Source organism: Pristiophorus japonicus, chromosome 18 (genome assembly GCF_044704955.1).
Source record: "Pristiophorus japonicus isolate sPriJap1 chromosome 18, sPriJap1.hap1, whole genome shotgun sequence".
NCBI classification, from domain to species: domain Eukaryota; kingdom Metazoa; phylum Chordata; class Chondrichthyes; family Pristiophoridae; genus Pristiophorus; species Pristiophorus japonicus.
In genome coordinates, this window is record NC_091994.1 from 58945523 (window position 1) to 58958400 (window position 12878).

The window sequence follows — 12878 nt, forward strand, 5'->3', positions numbered from 1 at the left end:
ACTCACACATACACTCACACACTCACACTCACACATACACTCACACACTCACAGTCACACACACACACACACACTTACACACTCACACACAAACTCATACACGCACACTCACACTCACACACACACACACACTCACACTTACACACACTCACACACACACACACACTCACACTCTCACGAAATAGGTATTTGAGGGGAGATTTCTGCTGTGGTGCTCCTGGTGCTTGCTGGGAGCGTGCATGAGGAAAATGTGTCTCCGAAGACCCAATATCAGGTGAGTCTGTTAAAATCCTCCCTCCCGTTTTAGGCAGTGGGGCTAATCAGCCTTCTTGACTCTCATGTTGTCTAGTATCCGTGCACTAATGCAGATAACGTACGTCACACTTCAACATGCTGCACATCCAAAGCATATTTTACAGGCTCCTCCTGATTGGCTTAAGCATTTACCATCGATTAAGTTAATGTTATGTTCAGAATAAATCCACAGGACTATATCGCAAGCTGAAACTGCTGTGACCTTGGTCTCTTTATTCAGACTCTAGAGTGGGGAAGCAGCATGCTGAATCACCTTTTATACCTGCTTGCCCCAGGGTGCACAGGTGACCCTTGGGTCTCGCACAGGTGTGCCCCCTGGTGGCAAGTCTTACATTTGGGTAAGGTCTACATACATATATAACAGTTAACATTGCTCAAGTATAGGCATGTACGTTCCAGTCATAAACCAGTAAGCAGATCAGGAAAACCACCAATTACAAACCAACCAATCAAGCTGTTCAAAGGTGTTTTACAAAGCTACCAATCAGGAGCCGATAACTACACCCAAACATGGCGCTCAAACAATGGTTTCCAGCCGCCATGCAACAATAGGTATCCAGCTAGATACCAGCAACAAACATCACAAACATGTAAAAGCTTAAAACATTTGCAAAAAGACCCTTCATTGTAAAGAAGGTTGTGGGTTCAAGTCCCACACCAGGAACTTGAGCACAAAATCTAGGCTGACACTTCAGTGCGGTACTGAGGGAGCACTGCACTGTTGGAGTTGCTGTCTTTCAGGTGAGACGTTAAACCGAGGCCCTGTCTGCTCTCCCTGGTAGACGTAAAAGATCCCAGGGCACTATTTCGAAGAAGAGCAGGGAAGTTATCCCCAGTGTTCTGGGGCCAATATTTATCCCTCAATCAACATAACAAAAATAGATTATCACATTGCTGTTTGTGGGAGCTTGCTGTGCACAAATTGCCTGCCGCGTTTCCCACATTACAACAGTAACTACACTCCAAAAGTACTTCATTGGCTGTAAAGCGCTTTGAGACGTCCGGTGGTCGTGAAAGGTGCTATATAAATGCAAGTCTTTCTTTCTTTTTAAAGTGATCTATTGGAAATCTGTCCAATGAGGTTTGTTCCTTGAGGCTTACTATCTCGTAGGGGCCTGAACTTGGGCTCTGATTTTAACTCCCTGACCGGTGATTGCCACAATCCCACGCCGGCCAGCAGGCTGGGATCGAACGGGAGTCGGGTCCGGGATATTTAAATCCGGCCCGGGAGGTACAATCTCCCGAGGCTTTGACACGCGAGCTGGATCCTCACCAGGTCCCTTGCACCGACCCTGATAAAAGTCGCAGCCTCAAGTCTTGCTGAACGTTCGGAGGCTTCTCTTGTACCTTTGCCTCCGATATTCCCGGGAGGGGCGGTGGAAGCCTAATCCCAGCGCCCCTCAGTGCCTGAAGTGAATTTGATTTCTGTTGGATCGTTAGCGGTGACAGACCGCGAATACGCTGTATTTCGAATGGGCCGAACAGTCCCTTTAAAGCGCACCCCAACAAAAATTAACGTGAACATTGTTAGCAAACCTAGTACCACTTCCCTCCTGGCTGATACCAGCGGATTCAACGTGGAGCGTAGATTGACATGGCTACGTCACGCGATGCAGTCACGCACTGAGACACCACAGGCTGGTCTACGTCTCAATACCTCGAGTCCCAACTATTACTGACACAAAGTATGCATAAAAATCTGTGGCATCACGAGGTGCTTACTAATGCAAATTGCAATGAGCTGTGCAGACTGTCTGCTTTGACTTAAAGGTCCAGTCTTATCGGGAGAAACCAGGTTTGTACCCGTTGGACATAAAGAACATAAGAAATAGGGGCAGGACTTGGCCATTTTGTCCCTCGAGCCTGCTCCGCTATTTAATAAGATCATGGCTGATCTGGTCTTGAGCTCAACTCCACTTCCCCGCTCGCTCCCCATTACCCTCGACTCCCTTATCATTTAAAAATCTGTCTATCTCCATGTTAAATATATTCAATGACCCAGCCTCCACAGCTCTCTGGGGCAGAGAATTCCAAAGATTCACGACCCTCTGAGAGAAGAAATTCCTCCTCATTTCCGTTTTAAATGGGTGACCCCCTTATTCTGAAACTGTGGTCCCTAGTTCTAGATTCCCCCACGAGGGGAAACATCCTCTCTGCATCTACCCTGTCAAGCCCCCTCAGTCTCTTATATGTTTCAATAAGATCACCTCTCATTCTTCTAAATTCCAATGAGTTTAGGCCCAACTTGCTCAACCTTTATGCATAAGACAACCTCTTCATCTCAGGAATCAACCTAGTGAACCTTCTCTGAACTGCCACAGGAGTGAGTTTCAATCAGCACAGTTGATGAATTTAGATGTAGCCAAGTTTGCTGTTGATATAAAAATGGGTGGGAAAGCAAATTGTGAGGAGGACACAAAAATTTCTGCAAAGGGATATAGACAGGCTAAGTGAGTGGGCAAACATTTGGCAGATGGAGTATAATGTGGGAAAATGGTTATCCACTTTGGCAGAAATAATAGAAAAGCAAATTACAATTTAAATGGAGAAACATTGCAAAGTGCTGTAGTACAGAGAGACCTGGGGGTCCTTGTGCATGAATCACAAAAAGGTATAGCAAGTGATCAGGAAGGCAAATGGAATGTTGGCCTTTATTGCAAGGGGGATAGAGTATAAAAGCAGAGAAGTCCTGCTACAACTGTGCAGGGTATTGGTGAGGCTACACCTGGAGTACTGCGTACAGTTTTGGTTTCCATATTTAAAGAACGATATACTTGCATGGAAGGCTGTTCAGAGAAGGTTCACCAGGTTGATTCTGGAGATGAGAGGGTTGACTTATGAGGAAAGGTTGAGTAGATTGGGCCTATACATATTGGAGTTCAGAAGAATGAGAGGTGAACTTATCAAAACATATAAGATAATGAGGGGGTTCAACAAGGTGGATGCAGAGAGGATATTTCCTCTCATTGGGGAAACTAAAATTAGGGGTCATAATATAAGGGGCCACCCATTTAAAACTGAGATGAGGAGACATTTTTTCTCTCAGTGGGTTGTAAATCTGTGGAATTCTCTGCCCCAGAGAGCTGTGGAGGCTGGGACATATTTAAGGCGAAGATAGACAGATTTTTGAGTGATAAGGGAGTAAAGGGTTATGGGGAGCGGGCAGGGAAGTGGAGCTGAGTCCATGATCAGATCAACCATAATCTTATTGAATGGCGGAGCAGGCTCGAGGGGTCAAGTGGCCTACTCTTGCTATTTCTTGTCTTCTTATTGATAGATATGATGCATTGCAAGGTAAAGCAGAGTTAATGAAGTGCTGCTTCAAATGGGCACTGTGCGTCAATGAACCATTCTGTTCAACAAAGCTTCCCAGTTATACACTTAGAACAAGCTTTCCATGCAGTAACTGCATAAACAATTAACGTACACAGTTGTGGTGAACTCTAAAACAGATGTATATTTTGCTAATGGTTTTATTTTCATTGCTGACTTTCTCTCGAATATTGCAAGCATAGGTCCATATCAGGAACATAGGAACAGGAGTAGGCCATTCAGCCCCTCAGGTCTGTTCTTCCTGTCCTCCTCCAACAGCAAAAACGTGTATTTGTATAGCGCCTTTAACGTAATGAAACATCCCAAGGTGCTTCACAGGAGTATTATGGGATAACAAATTTGACACCAAGCCGCATAAGTAGAAATTAGCGCAGGGCTTGGTCAAAGAGGTTGGTTTTAAGGAGCGTCTTGAAGGAGGAAAGACAGGTAGAGAGGCGGAGAGATTTAGGCAAGGAGTTCCAGAGCTTGGGGCCAGGCAACAGAAGGCAAGGCCACCGATGGTTGAGCGATTACAATCAGGGATGCTCAGGAGGGCAGAATTAGAGGAGCGTAGACATCTCAGGGGGGCTGGAGGAGATTACAGAGATAGGGAGAGGTGAGTGCCATGGAGGGATTTAAAAATAACGATGAGAATGTTGAAATCAAGGCGTTGCTTAACCGGAGGCCAGTGTAGGTCAGCGAGCACAGGGGGTGATGGGTGAGCGGGACTTGGTGTAAGTTAGGACACAGGCGGCCGAGTTTTGGATCACCTCCAGATTACGTAGGGCAGAATGTGAGAGGCCAGCCAGGAGTGCTTTGAAATAGTCAAGGCTAGAGGTAATAAAGGCACGGATGAGGGTTTCAGCAGCAGATAAGCTGAGGCAGGGGCGGAGACGGACGATGTTATGGAGGTGGAAATAGACAGTTTTAGTTATGCTGCGGATATGAGGTCGGAAGCTCATTTCAGGGTCAAATATGACACCAAGGTTGCGAACAGTCTGGTTCTGCCTCAAACAGAGGTTGGGGAGGGGGAATGGAGTCAGTGGCTGGGGAACAGAGTTTGTGGTGGGGACCGAAAACAATATTCAATTGGAGAAGCTTTCTGCTCATCCAGAACTGGATTGCGGACAAGCGGTCTGACCATTTAGAGACCCGTGGAGGGACCGAGAGAAGTGGTGGTGAGGTAGAGTTCACCCCGAAGGGTGGGTTCGTACTGTACAAGTGATTCCCTGCATGTGTTGGGTCCAGGTAGGGCCCCCTCTCGAGCCTTCCTGCCATCAGGGGCAGTCCATAAAGGACAGCGACGTGAAGACCACATCAATGTGCTTACAGCGGGACTGACCACTTGCTATCCAATGGCGACAGTCCATGCCAGCGACACAAGTGCCACCTCACTCCGGGGACAGTGCCGCCCCCTCAGGTGGCAATGGTGTAATACAATATTTATTGTTATTATTCATTCTCAGGATGTGGGCATCGCTGGCAAGGCCGGCATTTATTGTCCATCCCGAGCTGTCCTGAGAAGGCAGTGGTGGGCCCTCTGCTAGCAGTAGTCGGATACGGCTACTCAGGGGCTCGCCGGGCCACTTCAGAGGCCAGGTAAGAGTTAAACACGGTATGGGACTGGAGTCACATTTGGGCCAGACCCGGGTAAAGACGGCAGTATGTCCACTCAGAAATGGATATGATTCTGAGGGGGCTTGACAGGATAGATGCAGAGAGGATGTTTCCCCGTGGGGGAATCTAGAACTAGAGGGCATAGTCTCAGAATAAGGGGTCGCCCATTTAAAACTGAGATGAGAAGGAATTTCTTTTCTCTGAGGTTTGTAAATCTGTGGAATTCTCTGCCCCAGAGAGCTGTGGAGGCTGGGTCATTGAATATATTTAAGGTGGAGATTGACAGATTTTTGAACGATAAGGGAATAAAGGGTTATGGGGAACGGGCGGGGAAGTGGAGCTGAGTCCATGATCAGATCAGCCATGATCTTATTGAATGGCGGAGCAGGCTCGAGGGGCCGAATGGCCGACTCCTGCTCCTATTTCTGATGTTCTTATGTTTCCTTCCCTAAAGGACATTAGTGAACCAGTTGGGTTTTTGCAACAATCCGACAGCTTCACGCTCACTTTTCCGAGTGGTGGCTTTCCTGAGACATACAGACAAGGAAACTCCGTGATCCTGGTCATGCTGGGCTCAGTGGGGGCAGTGGTGGGAGTGTTATAATTGGCCTCGGGAGCCCCGGGTTTGGGAGGGGAGAGCTGGCGGAGTTCCCACTGCTCATCTCTAACCGAGGGCCTCGACATCGAGTGAGGGTGGAATCGGGTCCAGCCAGTAAACACCCTGTGAACAGTGATCGTCCAGACTCCGACATGAGTAACGTCCAGCGGGGTTTTACACCAATCCGCAGCCTCAGAGCTGCTTGCCACCCAGTTAGCAGAGCGCAGTGCGCCCATTCCCGTGAGATGATTACCGTTTACAGTGTTTTTCCGTACCCTGCTCTCAAGGCGTTGCCCGTGCTTGCCGCAGACCACACCGACTCATTGAACGGGCTGGCATTTACCGGCCCGAGGAGACCTACCTTCAGGTGCTGGAGCTGCCGTCGCTCATCCTCCAACTGCCGTTTCTTGTTCTCTATCTCCGTCTGCCGCTTTCTCTTCTCCTGAGGGCGAGAGAGGAGGAACGGATCAGTTCAGAGCACGCCCAGAATAATTCTCCTTTCTCTTACTGTCGCGCTCGGTGTCCCGACCTCTCGCATTTCCCAATAACAGAACAATCGAAATGGGTTGTCAGCGGGTGGCACCTGTGCCCTGTCTACAAAATGCCTTGTGCAATATTGAATTCAATCAATTATTAATGATGGATATTTTCAGAGGAGTGGATGAATTTCTCACTAGTTTTGCCTATTTTTACAGACAAATATCAATAAAACTTAAATAAGATAGTATCAATTTTAAAAAGTTATAAACATTTCTGAGTAACCATAGAGGCCGAAATACCGGCCTCCCTGGGTCTGTACGGAGTGTGTACAGAGTGTGTACGCAGTGTGTATGACAGGGTGTGTACAGGGTGTGTACAGGGTGTGCACAGGGTGTGTACGGGGTGTGTACGGAGTGTGTACAGGGTGTGTACAGGGTGTGTACGGAGTGTGTACGGAGTGTGTACAGAGTGTGTACAGGGTGTGTACAGGGTGTGTACAGGGTGTGTACGGGGTGTGTACGGGGTGTGTACGGGGTGTGTACAACGGGGGGTGTGTACAGAGTGTGTACAGAGTGTACAGCGTGTGTACGGAGTGTGTACAGGGTGTGTACGGGGTGTGTAAGGAGTGTGTACGGAGTGTGTACGCAGTGTGTACGACGGGGTGTGTACAGAGTGTGTACGGGGTGTGTACGAGGTGTGTACGCAGTGTGTACGGGGTGTGTACGGGGTGTGTACGGACTCAGGAAGGCATCGCAAAAGCCGGTTATCGGGGCACAAAGGGCATGCGCTGAAAGCCGGCTTTCCCGATCTGTCAGGCTGGAGTTGGAACTCGTCAGATCCTTCATATCTCGGGAGCGAGGACATTTGCACGGGCAAGGTTGCGGGATTTACCCATATCTTGCCCGGCAAATGTCCTCAAAACTCTCGCGCCTGATAAAATCAGGCGCATAGCCCACTGTTAAGATTTTAAAATACACAAAAACATTGTGAAATAAAATTATAAAAACACATTTTATTGTTAAAAACCCTCCCCATTATGGTAAGTTTATTTTAAGCCATAATTAAAAACACTTTTTTAAAAATTGGAAAAATAAATATTTTTTAAATACATAAATAACGTCAATTTAAATTAATAAAAATATGTGGTGTATTTTTTTCAATTTTTTATTATTGGTTTTGGGTGTTTGGGGGGGTTTCTCAAACATAATAATAGCAACTCCAACTTACGGAGTTCCCATTATTATGAATGAGAACATACTTTACCTGATTGGCTGCCCAGAGCCATGTGACTCCAGCTGCGGCCCTGCGCATGTGCCGACGTGCACGTGCTGCGACGCGCAGTCAGTGGAGGCCTCAGGACCGGGAACTTGCATGGGCGCAGCAAGATAAGGGAAGTGCGCAGTTTTAAAATGTTTTTTACCCAATCACCCGTGGGAAGCAGGCGACCAGGATTTCTGGGCCATTGACATTTTTTGTTATCGTTTCTAACTAGTCCTGTTCCCCCCTCCCCATCTCGTCTCCCTTCCCTCCCCCACAGCCATACAATTTGCCCTCTCTCATCGCTGGCTTGGGGGCAGTGGACTGCTATTGGCTAAGGAAGACTTGGGGGAGGGGGTGGGCTGTTAACTGGGAGTGGGTTTCTGGGCAGGTGTGGGCATGGGACGAGTGTCAGACCCGACCACCGATATTATCAGTTTTGAGGCCTGGGCTAGTTTAACTCCTGGGCTGCAGTTACATTGGTCAGTTGAGAGAGGTCGCTGGCCAGCTTTGGACTGGTCAAAGTCACAGTGCCCAGGGGCTGCCAACTGGTCCCAAGGTAAGTCGCGGGCAGGCAGGGTGGTGATGGGGAGAATGTTAGAAACATAGAAACATAGAAAATAGGTGCAGGAGTAGGCCATTTGGCCCTTCGAGCCTGCACCGCCACTCAATGAGTTCATGGCTGTACACGCAACCCCAGCACCCCACCCCTGCTCTCCCGCCACACCCCCCGACCCCCCCCAGTAGCAAAGACCACATCCAACTCCCTCTTGAATATATTTAGTGAATTGGCCCCAACAACCTCCTGCGACAGAGAACTCCACAGATCCACCACTCTCCGGGCAAAGAAGTCTCTCCTCATCTCGGCCCCAAACGGCCCACCCCTCATCCCCAGACCGCGACCCCCGGCCCCAGACCCCCCAACACCGGGAACACTCCTCCCGCATCCAACCCGTCCAAACCCGTCAGAAATCCAAACGCCTCGATGAGATCCCCTCTCATTCCTCCGAACTCCAGTGAATTAGGGCCATTTCACAAATGGGAAGGAGGCAGAAGCCAAGGTTGCAGAGATCCAGACTTTCCTTTCCTCCTGGACCCACTAAGCAAACTGTTTGACTTAGCCTAGAGGCCCCCTCGTCTTCCTGCCATGTTTTACTGAGCGGCATGCACCTCTCCATCTGTTAAAGTCAGGGTCCCGATTATAACAACCTGGAGTACTGCATACAGTTTTGGTCTCTTTATTTAAGGAAAGATATACTTGCATTGGATGCAGTTCATGAGAAGGTTCACGAGGTTGATTCCTGAGATGAAAGGGTTGGCCTATGAAGAACGTTTGAGTAGGTTGGGCCTGTACACATTGGAGTTTAGAAGAATGAGAGGTGATCTTACTGAAATATATAAGATACTGAGAGGGCTCGACAAGGTAGATGCAGAGAGGATGTTTCCACTCATGGGGGAATTTAAAACTAGGGGGCATAATTTCAGAATAAGGGACCGCCCATTTAGAACTGAGATGATGAGGAATTTCTTCTCTTAGAGGGTTGTAATTCTGTGGAATTATCTGCCCCAGAGAGCTGTGGAGGCTGGGTCATTGAATATATTTAAGGCGGAGATAGACAGATTTTTGAGCGATAAGGGAGTCGAGGGTTATGGGGAGCGGGCAGGGAAGTGGAGCTGAGTTCATGATCAGATCAGCCATGATCTTATTGAATGGCGGAGCAGGCTCAAGGAGCCAAATGGCCAACTCCTGCTCCTATTTCTTGTTTCTTGTGTTCTTACGTTCTTCTGTAATATAGCAGCCGCTAGTGGACCACTGATGTACTGCAACTACTGATGTAAATAATAAAGGATCATGTGACAAGGTCACATAAGAACATAAGAAATAGGAGCAGGAGTAGGCCATATGGCCCCTTGAGCCTGCTCCGCCATTCAATAAGATCGTGGCTGATCCGATCATGGACTCAGGTCCATTTCCCTGCCCGCTCTCCGTAATCCTTTATTCCCTTATCGTTTAAGAAACTGTCTATTTCTGTCTTAAATTAATTCAATGTCTTGGCTTCCCCAGTATTCTGAGGCAGCGAATTCCACAGATTTACAACCCTCAGAGAGAAGAAATTCCTCCTCATCTCAGTTTTAAATGGGTGGCCCCTTATTCTAAGATCATGCCCTCTAGTTCTAGTCTCCCCCATCAGTGGAAACGTCCTCTCTGCATCCACCTTGTCAAGCCCACTCATTATCATTATGTTTCAATAAGATCACCTCTCATTCTTCTGAATTCCAATGAGTAGAGGCCCAACCTACTCAACCTTTCCTCATAAGTCAACCCCCTTATCCCCGGAATCAACCTGGTGAACCTTCTCTTAACTGCCTCCAAAGCAAGTATATCCTTTCGCAAATATGAAAACCAAACCTGCACGCTGTATTCCAGGCGTGACCTCACCAATATCTTATATAGCTGTAGCAAGAATTTCCTGTTTTTATACTCCATCCCTTTTGCAATAAAGGCCAAGATTCCATTGGCCTTCCTGATCACTTGCTGCACCTGCATACTAACCTTTTGTGTTTCATGCATAAATATCCCCAGGTCCCGCTGCACTGCAGCACTTTGCAATCTTTCCCCATTTAAATAATAACTTGTTCTTTGATTTTTTTTCTGCCAAAGTGCATGACCTTACACTTTCCAACATTACACTCCATCTGTCAAATTTTTGCCCACTCACTTAGCCTGTCTATGTCCTTTTGCAGATTTTTTGTGTCCTCCTCACACATTGCTTTTCCTCCCATCTTTGTATCGTCAGCAAACTTGGCTACGTTACACTCAGTCCCTTCCTCCAAGTCATTAATATCGATTGTAAATAGTTGGAGTCCCAGCACTGATCCCTGCGGCACCCCACTAGTTACTGATTGCCAACCCAAGAATGAACCATTTATCCCTACTCTCTGTTTTCTGTTCATTAGCCAACCCTCTATCCATGCTAATATATTACCCCCGAACCCAGTGAACTTTTATCAGTAACCTTTTATGTGGCACCTTGTCAAATGCCTTCTGGAAGTCCAAATACACCACATCCACTGGTTCCCCTTTATCCACCCTGTTCATTACATCCTCAAAGAATTCTAGCAAATTTGTCAAACATGACTTTCCCTTCATAAATCCATGCTGACTCTGCCTGACCGAATTTCAAATGTCCTGCTACTGCTTCTTTAATAATGGACTTCAACATCTTCCCAACCACAGATCTTGGGATAACTGGTCTATAGTTTCCTGCTTTTTGTCTGCCTCCTTTTTTAAATAGGCGCGTTACATTTGCAGTTTTCCAATCTGCTGGGACCTCCCCAGAATCCAGGGAATTTTGGTAAATTACAACCAATGCATCCACAATCCCTGCCGCTACTTCTCTTAAGACCCTAGGATGCAAGCCATCAGGTTCAGGGGATTTATCCGCCTTCAGTCCCATTACCTTACTGAGTACCACCTCCTTAGCGATTGTGATTGTGTTAAGTTCCTCTCCCCCATAGCCCCTTGACTATCCACTGTTGGAATATTATTAGTGTCCTCTACTGTAAAGACGGATACAAAATATTTGTTCAGAGTTTCTGCCATCTCCATGTTCCCCATTACTAGTTCTCCGATCTCGTTTTCTAAGGGACCAACATTTACTTTAGCCACTCTTCACCTTTTTATATACCTATAGAAACTCTTGCTATCTGTTTTTATATTTCATGCTAGTTGACTTTCATAGTCTATCTTCCCTCTCATAATCATTTTTTTAGTCATTCTTTGTCGGCTTTTAAAAGCTTCCCAGTCTTCTGTCCTCCCAGAAGTTTTGGCCACTTCGTATGCCCTTGTTTTAATTGGATACCGCCCTTTATTTCCTTAGTTAGCCACTACGGCTATCTTTTCTCTTACACTCTTTCCTCCTCACTGGAATATATTTTTTAAGAAATATCTCTTTAAATGTACACCACTGATCATCAACCATCCTACACTTTAATCTGTTTTCCTAGTCCACTTTAGCCAACTCAGCCCTCATACCTTCATAGTATCCTTTATTTAAGCTTCGTACACTGGTTAGAGATCCAACTTTCTCACCCTCCATCTGAATTTGAAATTCAATCATGCTATGATCACTCAGAGGGGATCCTTTACTAGGAGATTGTTTATTAATCCTGTCTCATTACACAGGACCAGATCCAAGATAGCCTGCCCCCTGGTTGGTTCCATTACATACTGCTCAAGGAGCCCATCCCTTATGCACTCAATGAACTCCTCCTGAAGGCTACACTGACCAATTTGATTTGTCCAATCAATATGGAGGTTAAAATCACCCATGATTATTGCTGTTCCCTTTATAGAAGCCCCCACTATTTCCTGGTTCATGCTCCGACCAACAGAGTTGCTACTGTTAGGGGGCCTATAGACTACTCCCACCAGTGACTTTTTCCCCTTATTATTCCTTATCTGCACCCAAACTGTTTTAACATCCTGATCATTTGAGGCAATACCGTTTCTCACTATTGCAGTGATTCCATCCTTTATCAATAGAGCTACCTCACCACGTTTTCCTTTCTGTCTGTCCTTCCGGATTGTCAGTTGATGACAGTTTCTGTATTAGAGCCATCTTGTGTAGTGTGTGCTCTGAGTGATGTTGTAAGAATATATTACACCGATGACAGTATGGGCTCACGATTCTCCTGTACTGATGAGGCTTCCGCCTGAGCCAGGTGGGGATAGCCCGGCCGCCTGCAAAAAGGGCTCAATTCAGTTGGTGGCGGGCGGGGAATTGAGTGGGACCAGACGGTAATTCTATGTACAATTTGTTCAACTGTGCGGTCGCCCCACTCCTGCCGGGTGGGGTGGATTAAAATCCGCCCCTGCCCTGCTAGTTACAGGAGAGGAGATTTGGATGGAAGTTAAATCAGGAGTATTTTCCAATCGGTGAGAAACCAGGAGCTGGGCAGGAGCAGAGAGATTCGGGAATCCAAGTGCACCAATCAATCAAAAAGGCGTATGGAATGGTGGCCTTTATCTCAAAGGGGCTGGAATACAAAGTGGAGGAAGTGATGCCTCAGTTGTACAGCACCTTGGCCAGACCCCCAACTGAAGTACTGTGTTCAGCTCTTACCACCGCAGCCCAGAAAGGATGGATTGGCCTTGAAGGGGTACAGTGTTGATTCACCAGAATGATATGGCTCAGATTATAAGGACAAGCTGGATAAGCTTGGCTGTATTCCCTTGAGTTTAGAAGGTTGTGGGGTGATCTGACCGAGGTGGTTAAAATGTTTAAATGATTTGATA

General features: G+C 47.0%; 1 protein-coding gene across 3 annotated transcripts in view; it reads right to left on the minus strand.

Annotated features, from left to right (window-relative positions):
* The window catches only part of LOC139228760 (paralemmin-1-like), a 490867-nt gene that overhangs the window by 339400 nt on the left and 138589 nt on the right, over positions 1 to 12878 (minus strand). For all 3 annotated transcript variants that reach the window (XM_070860087.1, XM_070860088.1, XM_070860086.1), the window contains exon 3: positions 6204 to 6284. In XM_070860087.1, the coding sequence (XP_070716188.1) occupies positions 6204 to 6284 (81 nt within the window). The remainder of the gene's footprint in view (positions 1 to 6203; positions 6285 to 12878) is intronic.